Source organism: Apodemus sylvaticus, chromosome 8, assembly GCF_947179515.1.
Source record: "Apodemus sylvaticus chromosome 8, mApoSyl1.1, whole genome shotgun sequence".
NCBI classification, from domain to species: Eukaryota; Metazoa; Chordata; class Mammalia; order Rodentia; family Muridae; genus Apodemus; species Apodemus sylvaticus.
This window is the reverse complement of record NC_067479.1, coordinates 38,469,944-38,495,387: the sequence shown is the minus strand read 5'-3', so window position 1 is coordinate 38,495,387 and position 25,444 is coordinate 38,469,944. Positions and strand designations below refer to the sequence as shown.

The 25,444-nt window shown below is 38.8% G+C and overlaps 1 protein-coding gene across 1 annotated transcript; it reads right to left on the bottom strand.

Moving 5' to 3' along the window:
- Window positions 1–17,283: 17,283 nt before the first annotated feature.
- On the bottom strand, window positions 17,284–22,558 carry Pcdh20 (protocadherin 20). Its single transcript, XM_052190480.1, has 2 exons — window positions 22,418–22,558; window positions 17,284–21,330 (listed from the first exon to the last, which is right to left on the bottom strand). The coding sequence occupies exons 1-2, from the start codon at window positions 22,556–22,558 to the stop codon at window positions 18,604–18,606; spliced, it is 2,868 nt and encodes a 955-aa protein (XP_052046440.1). The 3' UTR covers window positions 17,284–18,603.
- Window positions 22,559–25,444: the final 2,886 nt, after the last annotated feature.

Here is a 25,444-nt window from a genome sequence, read left to right as displayed (position 1 = left end):
TCTCTCTCTTTCTCTGTGTGTGTGTGTGTGTGTGTGTCTGTGTGTGTGTGTGTGTGTGATAGATGGATAGAGAGAGAGAGAGAGAGAGAGAGAGAGAGAGAGAGAGAGAGAGAAGAGAGAAAGATTATTAAGCATTCAAATATCCAATATCTTTCTAAAATATGTCATGGACTATCTTTTAAGTCATCCCAGGTTCCCTGTCCTAATTTATTCTGTATTCACTCTGTAGAAATTTTATTCTTACTGCATATTTTGTCTGTTTGTATTTTATATTTATCTGAGCCAGTGTCCCTATTTTGTTCTATAAGAAAGTTTATGAAAAAATAAAACAAGTTTCAGTCACAAAATAACACATGTGGTATGCACTCCCTAATAAATGGATATTAGACCAAAAGCTTGGAATACCCAAGATACAATTCACAGACCACATGAAGCTCAAGAAGAAGGAAGACCAAAATGTGGATGTTTTAGTCCTTCTTAGAAGGGGACAAAATACTCATGGGAGCAAATACAGAGACAAAGTATGGAGCAAAGACTGAAGGAAAGGCCGTCCAGAAACTACCGAACTTGGGGATCCATCCAATATAGAGACAACAAACCTCACTGGATATATAGACACGTCTGAGGATAACAAGAAGTGCTTGCTGATAGTAGGCTGATATAGCTGTCCCCTGAGAGGCTCTGTAAGAGCCTGACAAATACAGAGGGGGATGCTCACAGCTAACCATTGGACTAAGCACAGGGTTCCCCATGGAAGAGTTAGAGAAAGAACTGGGTCTAGGGGTTTGCTACTCCATAAGAACAACAATATCAACCAACCAGAACCCCAGAGCTTCCAGGAACTAAACTGCCAACCAAAGAGTACAGTGACCCATGGCTCCAGCCATATATGTAGCAGAGGATGGCCTTGTCGGACATCAATGAGAGGAATGGTCCTTGATCCTATTAAGATTTGATGCCCCAGTGTAGGAGAATGCCAGGGCAAGGAGGTGGTAGTGGGTGGGTGGGTGGGTGAGCACCCTCATAGAAGCAGGTGTAGGATGATGGGATAGGGGATTTCCAGAGGGGAAACCTAGAAAGCAGATAACATTTGAAGTGTAAATAAATAAAATATCCAATAAAAAATGAGAAAGAAAATGAGAATGAAATATGCTGTTTTAAGAAAGATTTCTCTTTCTCTAAAATGAAAAACTTCTTTTTTTTTGTTTTTTAGCTTTTTAAGGGATGGGTTCTGATGTGAAGTCATTGATGCATTGGACTATATTTGCAGGCTGGTATCTTTTAGTAATACAACATGTGTTCTGTATTGCATGTGTTGTAATTGTAGTAAGAAATGACTTGTAAAACTTAGTGCAACCTAAAATAATGACTCAAATAAACTTCATCCTCTGCTTAGAGGTATTGTACATAGTGTGAAGTGGTTTGTCAATAGAGATGATAGAAACTTGAAATTAAAAAAAAGATCTCTGGAGGGAAATTCTAAGATGATTTTTGTTGTTGTTGTTTGCTTGTTTGTGGGAGAATTAGAGATTATAAATCATTTCAAATAATCCATCAGTTAAGGAGACCCATCTGTTAGAGACAAAGGTATTTTTCTGAAATTGCAAAAAAGGACACATTTTAACACATTGCTTTTTCTTAATTCTAGCAACCTTTCATAAGTCAATCTCTTCATGTCCACAGTTTATCTGTTATGAACATCAGTCATTGAGATCCTCTCATGCTATATCGTGTCTGAGTCAGATTCTCAACTCCCGTGTTATTCATGTCTGTCAGTGTTAATTAACTGGCAAAGGCTTTCACAGAAATAAAAACACCTGTGATTGTCTATGGAATACCGTGACTTCATTAATTAACATGAATATGTTAATCCAGCATTGGTATATGTCTCTCACTTTATTTTCCTTTTGTGTTACTTAGTATAAGATTTGTTAAATATCCTTCACTTAGCAAATAATTAGGCATGTATTTAACACTCTCATTTTAGGCAGAATGTTTAAAACAGCTACTGTAATATTTATACAAGTACAATGTTGCTGTTTTTATATATAGAATGAGTCAACTAAACTGCCCATTGATGGACTGTTCATGCAATTTTTTTCAAGATAGTGAAATATTTTCAGGTGAATGTAACCTCTATTACTAGGTCATGGTGTTTCATCAAAGAAAAAGGAAAGACTTGCTAGAACATTTATTTCTGCTAGGAAATTTTCTGGGCTCCGCACATTAGGACAATCTTTGTCAATTGTCTTGGGGATTAAGTGCACCTTGCCCTTTGTCATATAACATAGTGTACTCACTGAATCTATGGATTAAGATATAGAAAATTTTAAGGGTGTAGTCTGCCTGCTGGGTAAAACAATAAATAGGTTCTGAAATATTTACCTAACTGCATGGATTAACAGTATGGCAACTGAGTATTCCCAAGGAAGCTCAAAGGTGAAGAATGCATTAGATTTTAGAATTCCTCCTGGTTCTATAAGGCAGTCTGCATATACTCTGAGATATTAAAAAATACAATTTTTGCATTATGTAAATTGATTAGTAAGGTCTTTTAGAAATATTCTTCATTAGAACTGATTAATTTTCCCTCTCCCCCACCCCTGACATTTTCTGTGGAAAATTTGATATGCCATGGAACCTTCAAGAGCAGTTTTTGAGTCAAACGAAAGAAAATGAAGTTCAGGTCACCCAAGTACTACTAGACTAATATTCAAAGGTAAAATGTAGGCCTTTTAGTCAGCTATACTTGAAATTTGAGCCATTGGATGCTTATTACATCGATAAAGGAGATGGGTATGCACTACAGTGCATTATGTGGAAAAAGTGTCATTGAAGAGATGAGTTTAAGAAATCAAGCACATGCAGAATCCTTACCTTTGCTCAATTTGAGCTCATCATTCAACATAAGTATTTTAGAACGAGGCCAAATACAGGTTACAGCAGTTCTTTCACTGAATATTTTAATTTCCACTTATAGAAAAAAATCTATAAATGACATAAAACTCTTTTATTTAAAAGATTTTCATACAATATATTTTGATGAGGTTTCTCTCCCTAATCTCCTCCCTACTAATTCAACTCCATAGCCTCTATCAATCCCAAAAAATCCTCTACAGAAACAAAACAAACTTAACAAAATAATAAGCAAAAATACCCAAGCAAGTAAACAAACAAACAAACAAACAACAAATTAAAAGTGCAGAAAAATATGAAGTTCATTTTGTGTTGGCCAACTATTCCTTGGCAAAGAGTCTGTCCTGGAATGTAGTTGATATATCAGTGAAACTTCAGCTGGAAGGAACTGATTTTTCTTTTCCTGGAATGTATCAACTATGAATAGCTTCTTGGTTAGGGGTGAAACTCAACTGGATAATTTTCAGAAAATGAGAGACTTTGGAGCACTAAGTCCTAAATATGATATATTCATCAAACCACTCCTTTCAAGGCTCAGGAATCGATGGGGAAGAGAAAAAGATATATATATTTTAAAAGCCAGAGGTGCCAAATTACTGGAAGAACATGGTGTTTTCCACACATGACAGGGATGATGAACGTATGAACTCATTAAGACTATGCCAACATGCAAATACCTACATGGTTTAAACCAGATTAAATCCCCACATTGAAAAGCTGAGGTGACCTTCAATAGGATTTGTAACCTTGAAACAAATGACTAGGAGTCTCATGAATGGAAAACTATTTGAGTTAGTGTCTTGCCTCATTCCTGTTTCTGTTTCTGGAGTCCTGGACTTAGAGACCTGCACCACCATTTACACCATTAACAGCTGTTAAAAACTGTAATTTAAATACAAGACATGAAGGAAACTAATGTCTCACAGAATAAGGGAGTGGATTAAGAAAAGTAACTGGAAATCATTTGGAATGTAAACAAAGAATATAGAAAATAAAAATATTAAAAAAAGAAAAAAGAAAAGTAACTGAGTAGATGATGCTTTTTTTTTTAAAGAGGCAAACGTCATTTAAGAAATTGTATTTTCAGATTTTTTTTTCAATAATGATGAATAAACATAAGGTCTCAGGCATGCTAAGCAAGTACTACTCCATGAGCTACAGCCAAGGCCCTTCAGTTCAGAATTTTAAAAGTTGTATTCAGTGGTTTGTCTTCCTTGGCTTACTTTACCCTTCATCTAAGTGCAGCATTTTTTATGACATCTATAGTTGTCTTTTCTTGAGGTATTTTTGTTTACAATGTACCTATATACAAAAAGTGTGTTTACTAATACTAACATTAGTATTAATATACTTCATATTTCACTGGATATCAAAGCATTAGAATATTATATAGTCGTATTTCAAAGATTGCATCCAACAGTTCTCAAGGTCGGTTTTATACTCTTGTAAATCAAACCTCACATTGCAAAGAAAACACATTAAGAAAATACAAAGCCTAATTTGAAATGAAAGAAAATGTACTTGCAAAACGAAAACCAGTGCTATTTTGGAGCATAGTTCCAGGGTTATTTACATAGGCTAAGTCAATTAACATAATAATTGTATTTTGCGTGTGTTGAAATGCAAATTTATATATTTCTGGGGAGGGTGTCTCGTCCAGTGTCCAGTACCTATATTCCTTGCTTCTTGAAACGTCCTTGGTCTTAGGAACTATAAAGAATTTCGTTTTCCAAAAGAACGCTGGAAATAAATGTTATAAAAGATTTAAATTTGTCCACTGAAAGTGCTCATTATTTTGTAACTTGTATATTGTAAAGACTGAATTATTTATTTATTTTTCACTTCAATATGCAGCACTCACCTCTTGAGAGCATCTTATCTGTCATCTGGACCTTACCTGTCTTGGTAGTACTTGTAGGCGTGTTTGGAGTGTCACAGTGAAAAGTAGATGGAAGAGGTCAAACCCCACTGGATATACTAAGAGTTTTATGGGTTCTTTCAAACAAAAGCATTAGGTTTTGGGTTTTGTTTTGTTTTGTTGTTTTTTCAAGACAAGGTTTCTCTGGCTGTCCTGGAACTCACTCTGTAGACCAGGCTGGCCTCGAAATCAGAAATCCACCTGCCTCTACCTCCCAAGTGCTGGGGTTAAAGACATGCACCACCACTGCCCGGCAGAATAATTCTTAAGAAAATTGAAGGGACTTTTCTTCTGTGTTGAGCATAATAACCTATTTTTTAAAAGCACAAATTGAGCACATTTCCTACATTAAGGACTAATGCATATTGTATATTTTGTTTAGCTTTGCTAAAGTTTCAGAGTATTTATACTCCAAGTTTTAAGGAAAGAATCGTGCATGGCCCCATATTCCTTTGGGGTTGACAAACTGAGTTTCTGTGCTCCTATAAGTAGCCTATTGGGATGTACCACCTGATTTCTCTCCACACCTACTGATGGGAAGCCTTACAAGTACAAAAGCCTGATCATATCAGTTTGCTTTTCAAAATTAAAATTTAAAATTGCTGTGTGATCTTTAATTCTTATGTAATTTCACATTGACTAATAATAATTGAATTGCTGTGTTTGTTTCTACTGTCTTGCTTTTACTTTTATTCCTTTAACCAAAATGTCAACATTTTTATTTGAAAATCCATCGAATTCATTGTAATCACCCTTCAACCCACTTTTATAAATCTGATATGCAAAATATTTTAAATATAACATATACCCCATATCACAAGTCTATATTATTTCTTCTGATTTTCCTCACAGCTTAAATAGTTTTGCTTGATTACTTTTACTTATTCATTAGTGTAACTTTTTTGGGTTTCTGAAGTAGGTTTGCAAAGTGTTTACCTTCATATTTTCTGATATATTTATTTCTACTGAAGAAGTATGGAAATTTCTAGTTTCAAAAATTTGTCATCTCCCTTGTAAATATATAATTATTACATTTACTATGAATATACACAATGAAGGCAAATTTTGAAGAATCATTTTACAACAATGCTGAAAGAACAGAATCTGTGCTAACTTTCTTCCTTCTTCCTACTTTTAATGTTTTGGCAGTTTTATTCACTGTGGTAGCTATTCCTGGTTGTGAGCTTGACTATAACTGGAATGAACTATGATCCAGTATTGGAGGGCACACCTATGATCTAGATATTGAGGCTAGAAGACACAAGTTTCTGACCTGTATCTTGACAAGATCTTGAGGCATAGTGCCCATGAAAATCCTAGGATCAGGCAAAATACTGTAGGCCTTTAATTCCGGGAGAGTGAGGCAAGGAGATCTCTGAGTTCAAGTTCAGTCTGGGATAAAGCAAGTCCCAGATACAGGCATAGTGGTACATACCTTTAATCCAGGCCATACCTTCTGCTGGAGGTCTACATAGGGACATTGGAAGAAGGAATATTCACTCATTTTCAACTGCTTGCACTTACTTACCAATACGTTTGCTAGAACCTACTTCTACAGAAGATCAGCTGAAATAACTAGCCTCATGAGACAGAGCAACTGTTAGATTCTTGGACTTCCCATCCACAGCTGCCCCTTGTTGGGTTAGTTGGACTACAAACTGTAAGTCATCACAATAAATTTTCTTAATATATAGAGACATTCCATACTTTCTGTGACTCTAGAAAACTGTAACTAATACATTCATTTTATAATGCTTTTCTGTCATTTTAACCTCACTCATCCTCTTACTTCTCTGGAGCATTCTTCTCATCCAGGTCCCTTTCCACTTTCATGTCTTCTGTTTCTGTGTGATACACTGAATTTAACTTGAGTTTCAAGAGGGAATGTGGGTGGGACAATTCATCAGAGGCTAATAAATGACCTCGTCTATTAGTATAACCACTAACTACCAATAGACCCTCAGGCTGGAGAGGAGTTTCCTGGGCCTCTTCCACAAGTGAGGAAATATCCCCAGGCCCAATCTTTCATTGGACCTTTGCAGACAGTGGCACCTACTATAGGTTCATAACTCTACGGTCCATGTCGTGTAGTGAAGATGTCATGCAGTGAAGGAATATTTTTGCTACATATTAATTTACTATTCTACCTACTTCTAAATTTCATCTCCTCTCCAGCTTTTGAAGTGTTCCCTGAGTATTATACAGGGAGATATATCTGTTCCATTTTGAGTAGATCACTAGCATGTATTCTTAGCACTTTGTCCGGTTATGAGTTTCTTCACTAACTCTTCACTGCTTGGTGTAATAATAGGCTTTCCTGATGATGGGTTTATTTAACACTAATCTATGAATCTGTACATGAGTATGTGAATAGCAGCTGGACATCCTGAGCATTGAGCAAAACAATAGCGGTACTTTCTTTTTGGGATCTATGACCTTTCTAGTAAAGGGTTCTTGGCTAAGTTTTTGGAGCTAAGCATGGGTTCTATCCTATAGTGCTTGCATGAAACCCAATCCAAAAGTCTTTCACCATTGTGTTAGTTTGGATGAAAGTGGCCCATGAGTTCATATATTTGATGTTTATATCTCCAGCTAGTGGAAGAGTTTGGGAAGAAATGAAAGGTTGGACTTGTTGGAGAAGGTATGTCACTAGGGGCAGGCTTTGAAGTTTCAAAAGCTTTTCTGAGTTAGCTCCCCTTTCTCCTCCCCTCTCTCTCCCCCTTCTCCCTCCCTCTTCTTCTCCCTTCTCCTCCCTCTTCTTCTCCCTTCCCTTCCCCCTTCTGTGCCTCCAACCTGTGGATCAGAATGCAAGCTCTAGTGCCACACCTGCCTGACTTCTGCTATGCTCTTCACCAAGATGATCTCAAATCTAATCCTCTTGAACATAAAGCCCCAAATAAACTTTTACAAGTTGCCTTTGTCTGATATGTCTTTACAGCAATAGAAAACTATTTAAGACAGTTGCCCATAACAATCATGCCACTAACACACTATAGAAGCAAATTTGACTGGTTTATTATTGCAAGTCATAGGACTTAAAACTGGATGACAAAGCTTATGACATTTTTGTTTTTTTTTAAACTCCAGAAACTTCTATCACTATTAATGTTATCCAATACAAAGTATACTTCCAGGACATTTCCAGCTTGTTTTGTCTGCATCCTGTAAAGAAATTGTGTGATGTCTTCAGCAATAGAGCCTTACTATGACGTTCTGGTGGACAACTAAATGGCAGTAGCCTGTGTGGTTTAATAGATAAATCTTAGGATCATATCTCAAACCTCACACTGTGATTTTCATTTAATAAGCAGCAGCTTCTTGGAGAAACATCACTTAGTTTCAATTTTAGAATATATTTTCAAATTTTCATATTAAATAGTACATATCAGGGGTCTGAGAAACTATTCAGCAGTTACAAACATGCACTGCTGTTGCAGAGAACCACACCTAGGTTGTTTCTTAGGACTTGTTGGAACAGGGACCTGAAAAAAAAAGTGACATAAAGCAGAGATGAGATCCAGACAGATGCCCCAGAATCCAGCCTGGGAAGACCAGCACCAAGACACTGGTCTGAATTTTACTATTAAGTACAACAACTTATATACAACATGTCTACAAATAAGGATGCAGTTACATCAAAGGGGGCACTGCATGAGATGTCCTGACAAATCGAATTTGCTTCTCCAAAAAGCTGTAGGTGAGGGGGTTGATGGCCCAGGGAGACTTCCTTGGAGCTAGAAGAAGCAGCCATCAGCCTGAGCTTGGGTCATTTGTTGTTGTGAGGGCACCATTTCAATGGCTGTGTAGGGCTAGATCAAGAGTCCTCTAGCAAGAATAGGAGAGATCATGGCATTTCCCTCTCCATCCCACTTTTTCCTCCTCTGGCTTCATTTCCACTTTTCTGACAAGGTCTTAAGTCAGTCAGTTAAAAAAAAAAAAACACTTGTAACTCCAACTCCAGGGGATTATGACACCTCTTGTGGGAACCTGTATTCACACAATCATGTGCACACACAGGCACACACACACACACACACACACACACACACACACACACACATACACACATGATGAACAATAAAAATAAAACTATAAAAATAAAAAAGATTTTCATACATATTTCACATATATTTCATATAGGTATGGCTACCTCTTGCCATTTTTTCTTCTCTACTGTTGCCTCTGTCTCTGCTTAGCTGCTTCTTCCACTATTATTGCATGCCTTCCATTCTCAGTTCACTGTGTTCTACTCTTTTAGCTCCCCCCTTCTAACTTCCCCTTTCTATCAGTCTGGCCTTTACCAGAATTCAGTGTTGAGGAAACTTTTTAAAAGATGCATAGCTTGAGTATTCAAATAACAGAGATCATGATGAGTTTGTGTCTCGGAGCCTGAGATACTTCACACAACATAATATTGTTCAAGAAAAGTATTTCAAATTTCCTAATTTCCCTCTAAATTTCTTTATTTTTTAAGCTTGAATTAAACTTCTTTTGTATATATGTGTCACATTTAAATTATCGGTTCATCAGTTGTTGGACATCTAATTTCTCCAGGACTGTGAATAGAGCTAGAATGCATATAGAAATGCAGGAATATCTTCTATAGAGTATGGTGTCCTCTCAGGATATCTTGAGTTTTCATTGCGATGATATGAGAGTTTTAAATATTTTTAAATTCACGATTGTTGTCCTCTTGCCTATTATCCTTTTGTTTTGTTAACTTTTTTATTACTCCTACAAAACACCATGACCAAGGCAGCTTATAACAGAAAGATTAACTTGGTTAAATGGTCTACATGGTTCTTTACTGTTCCCTGAATACCATGGTGGAGAAAGTGACAGAAAGGGGAAGCCACAGCTGAGATCTGCCATGCTGAGTGAGACACTAATAATGGTGTGGACTTTTAACACCACAATGTTCTCTTCCGGTGATATTTCTTTTTTTTTTTTCTATAGCTATCTGCTAGCTCATCTCATGAAGATCAAAAGCTCAGTTTTAATTTATAATTTATTTACAATCAATTCAGTCATTTACTCCAGGTTCCTTCTCAACCATCCCATTAATCAGCATCCTATTAATCAGCATCCTATTAATCAGCATCCCATGATACTTTTTTTTATTCGATATATTTTTTATTTACATTTCAAATGATTTCCCCTTTCCTGGCTCCCCATTCCCCGAAAGTCTCATAAGCCCTCTTCCCTCCCTGCGTTCCCCCATCCATCCCTACCCACTTCCCTGTTTTGGTTTTGCCCTATACTGCTGCACTGAGTCTTTCCAGAACCAGGGGCCACTCCTTCCTTCCTTCTTGGACATCATTTGATATGTGGATTATGTCTTGGGTATTCCAAGTTTCTAGGTTAATATCCACTTATTAGTGAGTGCATACCATGATTCACCTTTTGAGTCTGGGTTACCTCACTTAGTATGATGTTCTCCAGTTCCATCCATTTGTCTAAGAATTTCATGAATTCATTGTTTCTAATGGCTGAATAGTACTCCACTGTGTAAATATACCACATTTTTTTGTATCCATTCCTCCATTAAGTGACATCTGGGTTCTTTTCAGCTTCTGGCTATTATGAATAGGAATGCTATGAACATAGTGGAGCATGTATCCTTATTACATGCTGGGGGATATTTCTTACTTCACAAGCACACACCTGCAAATTGGCTCTCAAACAATTCCACTAACCTGGGACCCAGTATTCAAACATATGTGCCCGGGGAGGACATTGTCATTCAAACTTCCACATATCATTCCCTATTCCCCACAGGCTCCTGGCCTTACCATAATGAAAAATGAATTTGATATCAACATCAAAAGCCGTTCCCCTCACCCCCTAGACTTCTTCTGACTCAATGGAATTTAAATGTTAAGTCTTCATCTGAGAAGCAAGGCAATCTCTTAGTTTTAACCCAAGTAAAATAAAAAGCAAAATTAGGATCTTCCAACATATAATGGCACAGAACATACATTACTATTCAAAAATAGAGGAAAGAGGCATAGAGAAGAAATATGGAAACAAAGCAAGACTGAAACAGGAGGGGGAAATGTCAAACTCTGTAACTCCATGTCTGATTTCACAAAGCTCAGGTGGCTTTGCCCTTGTAGTTTGCTGACTATGCCATACGTTTCTCTTTGCTGGGCTGGATCCACTGCCTGTATACAGTTCTCCCTGGAAGATATGCCACAGACTATCACCTCTAACATTTGGGGGACTTCAACACAATCCAGTCTTTGATTTCACAGCTTTACCCAAAGATCTTTCAGGTCTTCCATGAAGAACTCATTTTTAGGCTCAGCCTCAGTAGCTATCCTTAACAGGGCAGGAAGTATCCACAATGCCTTTTGTCCAGTATCCTTCATTACTTTTGAACCAGAACCAAATTGCTGATGCTGTCAAGTTTGTCTGCCTGCTTATTTGCTCTACTTCTTTAGTGAAATTTTTAGAACATTTGACATTTTGTTGCTCTTTAGGAATAGATAACTATTTTCAAATTAATTTATTTTTTACACTCCATATTTTATTTCCTCAATTCACCCTCTGACTGTGGTGAGACACATCCCATACCTCCTCCCCACACCCTGTCTCCATGTGTATGTCCCCACCCCTCAACCCACCTGACCTCTAAACTGCCTGGGGTCTCCAGTCTTTTGAGGGTTAGGTGCATCATCTCTGAATGAACACAGATCTGGCAGTCCTCTATTGTATGTGTGTTGGGGACCTCATATCAGCTGCTGTATGCTGCCTGTTTGGTGGTCCAGTGTTTGAGGGATCTCACAGGTCTACCTCTAGCAGGAAGACAGGGGATCAATTGAGGAAGATAGGGAACATCCCACAATCACAAATCTGAACCATAATTGTTCCTGTGTGAAAAAATTACAGGGATGGAAATGGAGAGGAACCTGAGGAAAAGAAGGTCCAGGGACAGGCCCAAAGTGGGATTCAGTTCAAGGGGAGGTCCCAAGGCTTGATACTATTACTGATTCTATGGAGTGCTCACAAAAAGGGACCTAGCATGACCATACTCTTGAAAACTTGACAAGTAGCTGAAAGAGTCAGATGCAGATATTTGCACTCAACCAATGGACAGAAGCAGCTGACCTCTCTTGTTGAACTAGGGAAAGCTGAAAGAAGCTGAGGAGAAGGACATCCTGTAGGAGGACCAGCAGGACCACCAAAAGGAGACTTTTAGTCTCCTTTTCTCACAAATTTGACTGGGTAGTACTTGCTCTGAGGGTACCATTCCCCTTATTCCAACTCATTTTGGGTCTATGTTTTCATTTCCAGGAAAAAACAGCTTAATTTCCTGGTGCTTCTTTTCCCTCAAATTGTACATTTTTTGTATTTCTTTTTGCCATGGTGGCTCTTTTTCTTTGAGACAAAAGTGATCACTAATAACCATGTGACAGACTCGATATTAGACTCTTGGAATCTTCTCTGCTACTGACAGTATTCCAAAACTCTTTGATTTACCTCAAGCAGATTCTTAGGACTAGTGCAGAAGCATCTATATTCTTTGCTACAGCATCACCAGAGTGCTCTCTAGCCCAGTTGCTAATATTATTACCCTCTACACCCTCTCGATTTGGGTCTCCATAGGATACTTTGCTCTCAGCCCTGCTCTCTTCCAAGTTCTTCCTTAATCGGCCCATTAAACCCCACTTACAGCATTTAACTGCCTTTCTAGGCCAAAGTCACAGTCTTCCACATGCCTCCAACTCACATCATGGACAGGCCTGTCACAGAAATCACCCACTTCTTTCTTAATTACTTTTCTATTCCTTTGATGAAACACCATGGCTAAGGAAAGCTATGAAGGAGTTTAATTTGGGGTTCATATCTCAAGACGGTTAAAGTGCATGGTCATGGCAGGCAACACAGCAGCAGGCAGGCAGCATGCTACAGAAGCAGTAGCTGAGAGCTTCTATCCAGATCCTTAAGCAGAACACAGTGCCACAGGATGTAGTTACTGCTTTGAAATCTCAAAGTGACATGTTTCTTCTAAAAGACCAAACCTACTCCAACAAGGACATACAAATGAATCCTTCTCAAAACGGCTCAAATGACTGGGGACCAAGTACTGAAATGTATGTGCTTACAGTGCTATTTAAACCACCATAGATGCATTAATTTCTTTCATTATTCCTTTATCTCTCTCTTTCTTATTAGACTTAATCCAGCCCCTTATAAATGACACTCTTTTGTCCTATCTCTGAGCTGCCTTTCCACTCAGTAAACATTTTTCTAACATTAAATGTCTTAGTTGCATCAAGTATAAAATCAGTGGTTTAGTATCTATACTATCATAGTTTAAAAATCCAAATCAAATTCTGCACTGTTGGCTATTTCTCAAGGAAAAGGAATGTGTAATATCATTGTCAGAGAAAAAGAAAACTGAAACTTACAGTATGTAAAAGGAGGACAACTATATTGTAGCTGCGAGTAAGTAAGGACTTTAAATCATTGTTAAACTCATGGACTTTTGTTATGTAATAAAGAACACTGCTTGGAGGAAGAATGGGAGAATAAACTGTTATAGCCACTTCATAGCACTTTTGAAATTTCAATAACAGCAATAACTAATGTCATAGAAAATTTCATTTGTGAAAAATAGTATTCTCATTAAGTTTCTAAAGTTATACTCAATATAAATACTTAATATAAAATGCCTACCACATGGTCACACAGTAATGTTTGGTAAATTGAATAGAACAAATAAACATAAAGATGAAATAAACTGGGGAAATTAGTGCCTTTTTAATTTCATATTTATAATAATAATTTACATAAGAGGATCTTAGAAAGGGAAAGTATATGGAAAAGTAGCCAAGACTGTCTATCATACTGTTTTTGTATCAACTCTATACTTTTAAAACTGTGAATAGAGATGCTTTTATTGACTACTAGGTACAAATAAATTCTTCAAAATAAGATCAAAAGCAATGTTATCCTGAATATCATCTATTGACATCCCACTATCTTTTTCCTAAGTATTCAGCATGAAACCTATGTGTATGTGCACTAAATTGTGGTTGCATGCCAAACACAGCAGCAAATGTTTAGAATAAGACATATTTGGCAACATTATCCTTATAATAAAATATCTACCACATGGACACACAGTAATGTTTGGTAAATTGAATAGAATTGACAGACATAAAGATGAAATAAACTGAGGAAATCAGTGCCTTCGTAATTTCATCTGTCATAAAACCCAGAATTAACGAAGGCAGCTATAGCCTCAACTCTCTCATTGCTGATTTAATGTGAATACAGTCCATTATGCTTTTCAGTTTTGTAAAGAAAAAAAAAATAGGCTCAAAGTAAATTTCAGAAACAACTTGCTGGTTATCATGTGCAAATTCCTATCCTATCACCAGTTTTATCAGCTCCTAAGACATCTGTTTCATATGTTACAATGTAGAAATATTTTTAGTTAAATCTTTTGTCTAATATGTATTTACTTGTCTTAAATCTTTTGTCTAATATGTATCTACAAAATTTATACATATGATCAAAATACTCTTTTAAATACTCTTTTTAAATTATGATTTTAACTTACCAAGCCTCTTTTTTATTTCTTTCATTGTTTTTTTTTTCCTCTGAAGTCTGGAAGTATGGTAACTGCACACACACATGCTCACACTTCTCTTTCTTGCATATAATTCTGTCCTTCTCAGATAGCCTTCTCTCTTCCTATATCCTGTTGCCTAAGAGGACACTTTTGAGGTACTATTAGACATCATTTTTGAGAGGGACACAGAATAGAAATCACTTCTGTTTTGAGGTCTTCTGGAAATTTCTAGGATTAGGATAAGTTCTGTTTCCATGAGACCCATGAAATAGGAATGATTATTAGGTAAAGCGTTTTTAAATTTTGTTTTCTTATAGGCTTTCCACATCATAATGCATGTTTGTAAGGGACTCTGTCTTTTTGACTGTTAAATAAGAAATATTTGTAAAATGAGAAGCTGAATGTTTTTAACAGGCACAGCTTTCTGACTTTGTACATTATTAGGTTCAGTGAAGTTCATTTAATTTGTGTGATACGCTTAAAGGAAGGCAGTCCAGAGGCTACGTGGGATGGCTCAGTGGGTAGAGAAGCTTGCCATGTGTCGCAGGCTGAGTTTGATCTGTGGAACCTACTAGTCCAAGTTGTCCTCTGACCTCCACACATGGGCACTCCATGACCCCACTAACAATAAAATACATGTAATGGAAAATAATTTAAGTTTAGGGGTTTATTACAGAAAGAAAAGTAGAAACATTAAGAACTATTATGTATAAATATGTGACATTTGAAAATTATTAAAGATCGATTGGAGTATATTCTGTCTGAAAATTTACATGATATTTTTCATTCAAGTAACCAGGAAAAAGATAACCGATCTGCATTGCGTAGTCATTAGGAATAAATTTACTTAGTAACTTTTTATGCTTTCTTGCACGACTCATTGTCAGCTCTCTTGTCAATATTTATTCACTACTTGCGTGTAAACACACCGTGACAGGCAGAGTATGTACGTCAGCAATGTGGATATTTTGTAATTGTAGACAGCTTTCCCTTGTTTGTGTAAATTCAGTAGAAAAGCATATCAAGTACTTGTGTTCCATGTATCCATGAACTGATGCTGCCCCAGGGAACAGAAGAACAACCCTGTTTTCACACCTATGTTTTGATTGCATTTTCTCTCATCTGCCAAAGGTCAATAAGTTGAAATTAGTCTTCAAGGAGAATTTTTGATTATTATTTTTGATTGTTAGGATAGAGATCTTCTAGCAGTGCAAAATTAGAATCTTTGTGAGACTTCTTACTGCAATCAAGTCAACTTTATACACTGCTCTTAATGTTTCTTTTACTGATAGCGCAATCAAGCCCCTTATTTTCTAAAACACTGGACATCCAAAATACTAGGGATTGGGTTTTTACTAATATTTTACTAATGTTCTTCGGGTGTATATGTGTGTTTGTGTGTGTGTGTGTGTGTGTTTGTGTGTTTGTGTGCTTTCGTTTTGAATGCTTCTTGATAAGATTGTGTCTGCCAGAAAAAATTAATACCTTTAAAAAATTACAGTCAAGTATCGCATAATGCAAAAATAAATCTGAGTTATTCACCCACGCAGATGAAATTGCTCTATTGGTCTGATATTTCCAAGTTCAAATTAATGAATTCTTTTCTCCATAGTGTAAGACGTATTTGGCAGGGCAAATATCAGAGCTATCCCTTCATCATTAAATTGGGCAAGGGAACTCACTGGCTCTCAAACTGTTAAATGGATATTAGAGCTTTTAATGAATGGAACAGTTATCTTTGTGCCAGCTTAACTAACAACATTGACATGATTAGCATACATTTTGGCAACTGTTCTAGCACACGGTCTCAGGAAAAAGAAGCTTTTATGTCTAAGCTTAATTTACTTTAGCTTTCCCTGCTATGTCTCCCTTTAATGTCAACAAAATAATATGTAAAGGAAATCTTACAACAAAATTATTTATAAATACATACTTTTATTAAGGTCATTGATATTTCTCGTGCAAGAAATGAAGTTCAATAACCATCCCTCCCCCAAACACACGAACCATGTTCAAATTGAGAAATGAATAGGATGTTTTTCTCCTTTTAAAATGATGCTAAACGTCATGAAGCTTGGGGAGGAGTTTTGTTTTATTTTTAATATGGATGCTACATGTCTTTTATGTGGCTTCTCCATTTATTTAAAAAAACTAAGCAAGACATGATGTGGAAAAGAATGTGTTCCTTCTTTGTTATGTAAGAGTTGTGAATGAACAGTTTATGGGTTTAAATGGTCTTATAAGACTCTTAGTTCAAGTGTCTATCATACAAAAGAAACGTTCATGAAAATATATTGAATTTTCTGCCCTAGATTCTGCTGCCTTATATGCTTATTTATCCAGATTAGCAAAGTGAAGAAAACAAGAATAAGCAATTAATATAATTAATATAAATCTAATAAGTCTTGTGTTTATGTGTTAGCTTTTTCTTTATGGTGTGCTATTATCGTAAAACATCGCAAGTTAGTGAAATACAGCAAGCACAGAGGTTGCTAGAATGTGAGGGAACTCTTATAGTGGTGTTAAGTCTGTAATTAGTTAATGTGAAGCTAGACGTGCATGAGTGCAAAATTTCATGTGAATTTAAACATACAAGCAAATTCTCTTCTATATATTTCTATAATTGACACACCCTTAATAATTTACCCAGTGCTTAATTAGGTCATGGATTAGTTTAATATAAACTTTAGCATAGCAGAACACTACCATTTCTCACATTTAATCCTAGAAACAGACTCCAATAGCAGGCACTTCAGTGAAAGAACAAGCACATGGCCAAATATAAAATGGTAAAAATAATCAAGAAAATATGAAAATATAAACTTTTAATTTGCAGACATATAAACACTTTTGGTATGGTACAGACACATGAGGGTGATAAGGAGAGGGACTCATTTTGAAGCTAACACATTTCTTGTTTATACAGACAGTTTCGCTACAGTTCTCACATAAAATAAAATTTCCATCTCATGCAAAGAAGGAAGCGATAGAAATCACTGACAAACCAGTTTTCTTCATTGCAAAAGAGCCGGTAAAAACTAAATTATCAAAAGAATCTGCAGATGGGCTTACAAATAAAGCTTTGGATGTATTCCAGAGCCAAATAAAGAAGCAAGAACTTTAGCCAATGGTCCAAAACAACTACAAAAAGTGTAACTTTCATATAAAATATCTGACTCAAACAACCAATAATGTACAGTAGCTTTCTGAGGAATTCAATCTGAATACATTTTTTATTTTCCTCCTAGGATAGGTGAACAGAAGTGTACTCAAGCTAATATAAAACCCACGAAAAAATTGCTGCTGACCAGTGAAGATTGCACTAAGATGGCATAAACCCCAAGCGAGCAAGCAGAGACTGAGACACTGACTTGTGTGTCTTGCTCTTTAACTGAATGCAATGTCTAGAGGCTTTTCATGTAAGAAAGAATACACAGCTGATGCCCACCCCCTGTAATTCTAGCAAGTGCAGTGGTAAAGCAAACAGAAAGCAGGTGGAGTTACACAAAACATTTCACTCTCCAGCAGGTCAAATTTGTAACACATGGCAGGGTGTTGATGCTTGCCCCAAATGAATTGTACTTCTTTTTAAATGTCTTCTCTTTCAAACTATAAGCCAGGTACCTATGAGGTAATACATTTTCTGTTTACAAGTGGATTTCTTTTCTTTGTCATATATTTAAGTAGAGATTCAATTTACCTTAGTTTTACATTTAATGTTAAAAACAATATATTTAAAATATACTCTCTCCTTAATTTCATGTACAACAACTATCATGTACAATGCCAAAGTTCCCTGCAAAGGGGAAGCTGGTGCCCTCTTGTGGTGAAAAGACATTTTACAATCAACAAAAAATGTACTTCTCTTACCTTAGTCTTGAGTTTTGCCAGTCATCTGCTTGGTGTATTAGAGCTGCCAGTTATAGCCAACATTTTATATATATGTATTTATATATATATAAATAACAATGATATAGCTGTTAGTACTAATTCTCCTTTAAAAATTCTGTACACCTTTTATAACTTCTGAATTTGAATTAAAAACCTGTAAACAGCTATTTACAATATGGTACAAGTTATAAATTAATCGTCCTTTAGTGGAACTGCATCAGCGCACTGTTGTTTGTGTGACAAGGATTACCTGGGGCAGTTATAATGTCCCTCCATGTTATTCCACAATGGCATATCAAATGTTAGAAATATCCACTGGTTTTCTCTCTCTCATACACAAGTCAATTTTTCCTTTCAATGGAATCTGTACTTCCAAATTGTCATCTTCCCTGTGATGTTTTTTACCTTTCCGCAAGCAGATGTATATTCCCATCCCTGTGACTAGTGTGATAGAACCCAGGCTTATGACAGACAGAGCTACCAATGTGGGCATACAGGACATAGATTCTACCTTCCTATGAGTTGGCTCTATTGAGATTTGTGGTTCTTTCTCTTCTATATTAATTTCTGGCTCCTTTCTCAAAAGGCTTTCAATGTAGCTCTCATTACTGACAGTGTCATTGACAAATAAGTTCACCATGACCGTGGAATGGAGAGGTTCCGGGTATCCGTGATCACTCACTTTCACCAGCAAGCGATGCAACCCATAATCTGTCTGCAGCAAGGCTTCCTCCAGAGTGATGTTGCCGGTCTTGGGGTCAATTCTGAAGGACTCCGGCCTGGGACCTCTTCTGCCTATGATGCTATAGGCTATGACGGCATTCATGCCTGTATCTTTGTCAACTGCATAGACCTCTGTTACTGGTGAGCCAGGGAGAGTAGAAGGTAGTACCAGCAAGTAAGACATATTAGATTGAGGAAATAAAACAAGAGGAGGGTTATCGTTGATATCCAGGAGGAGAATTGTGATCTTTGTGGTAGACGAAAGGGCAGGCTCACCCCCGTCAACAGCTTCCACCCACAGAGTGTAAGAGCTTTGCTGTTCTCTGTCTAAAGAGACTTTAGCTCTCAACATACCCTTGCCTGTATCTATGACAAAAATGTCACTCTGGTTCATTACCGAGAGGGCGACCCATCCATTCCTCCCAGCATCAGCATCTGTTACACTAATGACTCCAATTTCGCCATAGCCTGGAAAGTTTTCCGGCACGAAAAAGCTGAAGTCCTTGTTGATGAACCTCGGACTGTTGTCATTTTTATCCAACACAGTGAGAGCCACAGTGGCCACTGATTCTCTGGGTGGCTTACCACAGTCCACTGCTCGGACAGTGTACCTGTACTTTTCTTTCTCCTCTCTGTCCAGCTGAGTAGAAACTGTCAGAATCCCTGTGACACTGTCTAAGGAAAAATACGATGGAGCATCAGGTCCCAAGAAGTAGGAAACTCGGCCCATCTCTCCACTGTCAGCATCTGTAGCATAGAGCTTTGTCAGAAAGGCATTGGGCGCATTGTTTTCTTCAATGGTCAGTTCTATTAAGGGCTGAAGGAAAACAGGGGCATTGTCATTGTCATCTAAAAGTTGTACTTTAATGATTCTCTTGGCATGAAACCCCTCTGAGTTCCAGGCCACTACAGCTATTTCATAGAAGGGCTGCAATTCGTAGTCCATGGGTTTTGTGGTCTCCAACAAATATTCATTGCTGTACGGCTTATACGGTGCTAGCCTGAATGGCCCCTCCCCATCCAAGTAGCAGTTAGTCTTGTATTTACCTTCCGGATCTCTGATGGTGAAAAACGCAATTGGAGTGTTAACAGGCTCCAGTTCTTTCAGATACACAACTCCATCTGCCTCATTTGCGATATAACGTGGGACAATTTCTGGGGGTCTGAGAAGGACTTTGATGATCGACACAAGAGCAGTGATCACTGCAGGGATACAGCCAGGTCCGTTAGCCAGGATGGTGAGCTTATGTGTTTGTAGAACGTTCTCACCAATCTTACTGGAAAGCTTAACGACTCCAGTCACTTCATCCAGATGGAATAGATCCTTGGACTCTTGTGGAACTTTCTGGCTGTAAGTGTAAGTGATCTGTGCATTTGTCCCCAAGTCTCTATCCACAGCTTGGACTGTTGCAACTGGGGTGCCCACGGTAGCATTTCCATAAACGGTGACATTAATTTGGGAGTCTATAAAGAGAGGGCAATTGTCATTAATGTCACTTATGCCAATGGTGAGGGTGGCACTGCCCAGCAGCGGTGGAGACCCACCATCCTCAGCTATGATGATGCTCACATACTGGTCCTGGGTTTCTCTGTCCAAAGCACCCATGACAATCAAGTAGGGTGTGCGCTCTCCGTTCTCATTCTCCTCCACGTCTAGGGTAAACATGCCATGGTAGTCTAATAAACGATAGGTTTGCACACCATTAATGCCTACATCAGGGTCCACAGCAGGATGCTCTATCGCCAATCGGGTATTTACAGGTGAATTTTCTGGGACCCAAACGGAGATTTCAGAAATGGGGAACTGTGGAGCATTGTCATTGATATCCCGGATGGCAATTTTCACCTTCACAAACCTAAAATATTCCTGAGGCAGGACCAGCACATCCAGAAGCAAAACGCAAGAGTCAGAAGAAGGCGAGGAGGCAATGGAGGCACTGCCGCCCCAGGCAGCCCCTCCGCCCCCATCCAGGCACAAAGCTTCTCTGTCGATCTCCAGTGCAGAAGTGTGCAGCTCCCCGGAGCGGTTGTTTAGGGTCACATACTGGCCACTCAGTCCCCCGGAGGCCAAGCTGAAAGAGAGAGGGGGGTTGCCCTCAGAGGCAGTGCGCTCTGGATGCAGCAACTGCTGGCCCTGTCTCCCAGAGGCCCGAGGCAGCAGCCTCAGGTCCTCCGCCAGGCTGCCTATGAGCACTCCCGCGGGCAGTCCCTCATTTAGGCTGTACAGAAGCTCTGTAGCACGGCTGTAACTCGCGAGGCAATTGAAGGGTCCCACGAAGAGGAAAAGCAGAAAAACATGCTGGAGGGAAGGAAGGGGAAAAGTTGATTACACACTCCAGGAAGCAGAGATCAGAGTTAGGAAGTAGTGACTCCCCCCTCCCCCTCCTGGGACAACGCCAACCCTCATCCTTATTGCCACGAACAAAACCCCTAATCTGAACTGAGGGAAGTAGAAACTTGCCGCCAGAGGGGAATGATCCTGTAGGAGAGAACTGTCTCTGAAACTTAACTCCTTTCTCTTCATCTTTTATTCCGCATCCCTCCCCTGCTCCCAACCCCAGCTCCCTGCACTGTCTGGTAACTAGCTTCTCTAGTTAAGGTTTAGAATCTCAAACTTTAAGGCTTTGGGTCTCTGGGAACACAAGAGCAGAGCATACTTTGACTCAAATGGCTGCCTGCGCAAAGCGACAGGGAAACCTCCTTAGGTTATGGGGAACAGGGGAAGGTAGAGAAAAGGACTGAGAGGTACAGGATTTACTGCTCATTGAAATGATTCTGCCATTAAAGTCCCAGAACATCTAATGTGTTACACCCGTTTTCTATGAGGCCAATTAAGAACAGCATCAGTAACAACAACAACAACAACAACAACAATAACAACAACAGCAATAATAATATGGAAAATTGAGCCATATTCCCTACCTGCTTTAGGAAGGAGATTTTTCATTTTAATCCACACATGAAATTAAATAAAGTGATCTGGGTCTCTACCTCTTATTATGCCCTCTACCTCCTGCCAAGCCGACAAGCCAGCAAAGTAAACGCGAAAAATTATTATGCAAAAGCATTTGTCAGTTGCAGTAGACAGACGATTCCAAGCTGGCATTGGATACAGGAATCAATCTTTACAGCCTGGAATATAAAGCGGATTGAGCGCATCCTAGACCCTCCACCTCATGCAACATTTTTGTTTCAGAAACTTCCCCTATGGACCTGAGGGGCCAAGCTATTTGTTTAAAATACCTCTGTATCCCAAACTCCTTTCCCTCCCCCTATCCTTTCGTGAAGTTTGCATTCTGGGAAAACGTTTGGAAATACAGTCCAGGAGTAGAAACAGCTGGAGAGCATTGCAACTTCTGGAGGACCCAGGGTTCGCGCATCCTTACCGGCAGGTTCCTGTGGCTGGTCCTGCTGCTGGGACGATGTAGATGCCCCATATCCAGGCACGGGTGCCAGGTCGCCGTCGCCGGGCGCAAGCTCACTGCCTGGACCAGCGAGCTGCGCGCGTTCCCTCGGCCGCCGCGCATTCCCTGGGAGGCTGCAGTCAGAGCGCTCCAGAAGGGAGGGTGGCAGAGGACACTCCCTCTCTGTTCATGCAAATCGCTGGGGAACTTCAGCCAATAGTCACTGGTCTGTCAATTAAGAACAGAAACTGGGATGGACTGCAAAGCTCAGGGCCAGAAGGGGACATTTACAGCGTCTGCTCCTGGACGTGCTCTGCCCACAACCCACCAAAAGAGCCAGAATAAGGAGGACTCCCTCTTCACAGCTGGGAGGAGATGCCATCAGGTCAGGGACCAGAGCGCATGACTACTAGCTTGAATTAGCCTCGCTCCTTACTGCACCTCTTAAATCCCAAGTCTACAGGTTGTTAGCAAGAAAGAGAGAATTAAAATAAATTAACAAGCTCCCATTGGTGTCTCAATGCACAGACATGTTTCCACAAAACCCTGCTTTGCCAACCAGTTCCTCGCTGTCAGTGTGGATCCAGCAGTTGTTTGCACAGAGCAAGAAAACACACTTTTCTCAAATAAGAGCAGCCGCAACTTCTTGGTGCCAAAAATGCAAGCCGGAAAAGCAAATCTCTAAAATCCGTGGAGGCTCTTCATGTCTTCATTTTAATCTTCTCTGTTGGTGATGGTAAAGCAGATAGTTTCCAGGGCACAAGTTTTTCTCCGTGTCTGCCTGGAGGCTAATAAAGGTAGCTCCAGTCTCTAGCTGAAAGAGAGTTTCTAGTTGAAAGACTACAGGAACATTTTGTGTGTGTGTGTGTGTGTGTGTGTGTGTGTGTGTCTGTGTATGTGTGTGTGTGAGTGTGTGTGTGTGTCCGTGTGTCTGTGTATTTGTGTATTGCAAGTAATACCAGCTCTCCTTCTGGAATGGGAACACTGAAAGGAAGGAGGCCAGTCATTGAAGCTTAAATAAGATAGGGGTCTCTCTTCACACGTTCTCGTTTCTCTCCCCACTCTGCTCTCCTAAATGCCTACTAGGTTATGCCCCTTTACAAACAGGTCCTGCAACTGTCCAGGTCCAGCATCCAAAATGCTTTGCTATTTTTTCTGACTCTGATCTTCAACAGTTTGTGACCTGTACTCTTTCATGGAATCAGTTGGTGGGAGAGTCCAATACCTTCAGTCTGTGGAACTGGCTGATCTCAGGTGTAATACAAGTCTTGGCCAAAGACATTAAGCTTCAAGTCTCTATTCTCTTCACTAGGCTTCCAAATTCTCCCCCTAACTGCCCTAAACATAAAGTGACTGAGTTAAAACCAGAAAATTCTCTGCCTCTGGCACCAGAAATAGCAATTCTCTGTACTTTCCAAAGGAAAGCTAATTTAATTTTCTTCTACCTTCTACTAACCAAAATAGAAATTGTTTGGCTAAGCTAATTGTTCAGTTTATGGCCATATTTTCTCCTTGATTCCACTAATCCTAGATGGAAACTCATGAACATGGATAAAGTACTACATCAGAACACCTGGTGTGTTCTGATGATGCTTGTTATTGCCAAGTTGTGTTGTATATGGAAAAGACAAAACACTATACTACAAATCTGACAAATATTATGAACATAGCTCTTTACAGCCCAGGGGTAGTGTAGATGCAGTAGCCTGGCCACATGGAGACATCCGGACATGGTCTTCTGGGTAAAAGGCCATCAAGTATCTGGTAAACAAACCACATCCAGGGAGGCACGCTACCTCTCTTCCTTAGTCCTCTATCTGCTAGTTCTGCCCTACAGCTGAACATTTACCAACATTCGTAAATATTTACCTTGGAGTCTGGAGTCAAGACATTACCGGAATCTAGAAATCAGGACCACGCTCCATCTAAATTGTGTTTATGTCTTAATGCAATACCCTTAGCTTCAAGAAGCCAGGAACATATGCCTAGACTTAGAATACATTTTAATAGTCATAAATCCCACAATATGCAATCATTCAAATGCTATATAGACAGTAAACACATTGGAGTGGGTACGCTCACATACCTTATAATCTCAACTGGGTAAGTCTTCTGTCTCTGACCCTGTCTCTCTGCATGGTGGGTGGTTTTCTTAGATTTTCTTTTATTTATAACATTGCAGTAGAACTTGTTTATTTTTTTAGAAAGACAAATTAAATGGAGGCAATCTTATTTTCATGACTATTTTCACAACTGTCATTTCTTTTCCCTGGTGTCTTTCCTTTCTTTATTACAAATCTACATTTTGAAGATGTAGAAGTCTGCCACCCCACTACAGCAGACTTCACTCTTTTCACCATATTATCCATCCGTCTCTTTAGAAAATACATTATTACTGCCTCTCTTTGTTAAGGTGAATGGAAATTAAATCTCCCTATTAGACTATAATATGTCTCCAGTGTTTCTAAAATGTATGGATATAAGAAAGGTAGCAAAATCTCTCACGGTGAGTAGGCAGACAGAAATTCAACAGGTTCTGAAAGTACTGTTTGGAGGGACAATATGAAACCCGTTTCTTTTAAGTTACAATGCTGGTTATCGTGTTCACGAATAGCTGTTTGTCACAAAAACTTGAAATCTTGGCACAACACTAGGTGACATCTAACACGGGACATGTGTGGTGTTAAACATAGTACTTGTTATCATCTTCCCTCTTTGAGGATCTAAAGAAAAGGAAAAGTTTTGTGCAGCATTTTGTTTTTTAACTGGGCTTAAAAAAACAGAGACAGAACCAAATGAGCTTCTTTGGTTATGTGCACTCTTTTCCTGGACGTTGTGAAAGCATTCCCAGACTACTGTTCCTTCTGGAGGTAGCCTTGTAACCTACCATCTGGTGCCACAGATTTCTTTTTAAAGATGATTTAGAGAGCTTACATGCTATTAGTCCCTTGAAAATAATACTCATGAGCATCTCAGATGTCTCACTCGCTCTGGGCCTGCTTCCCAGGT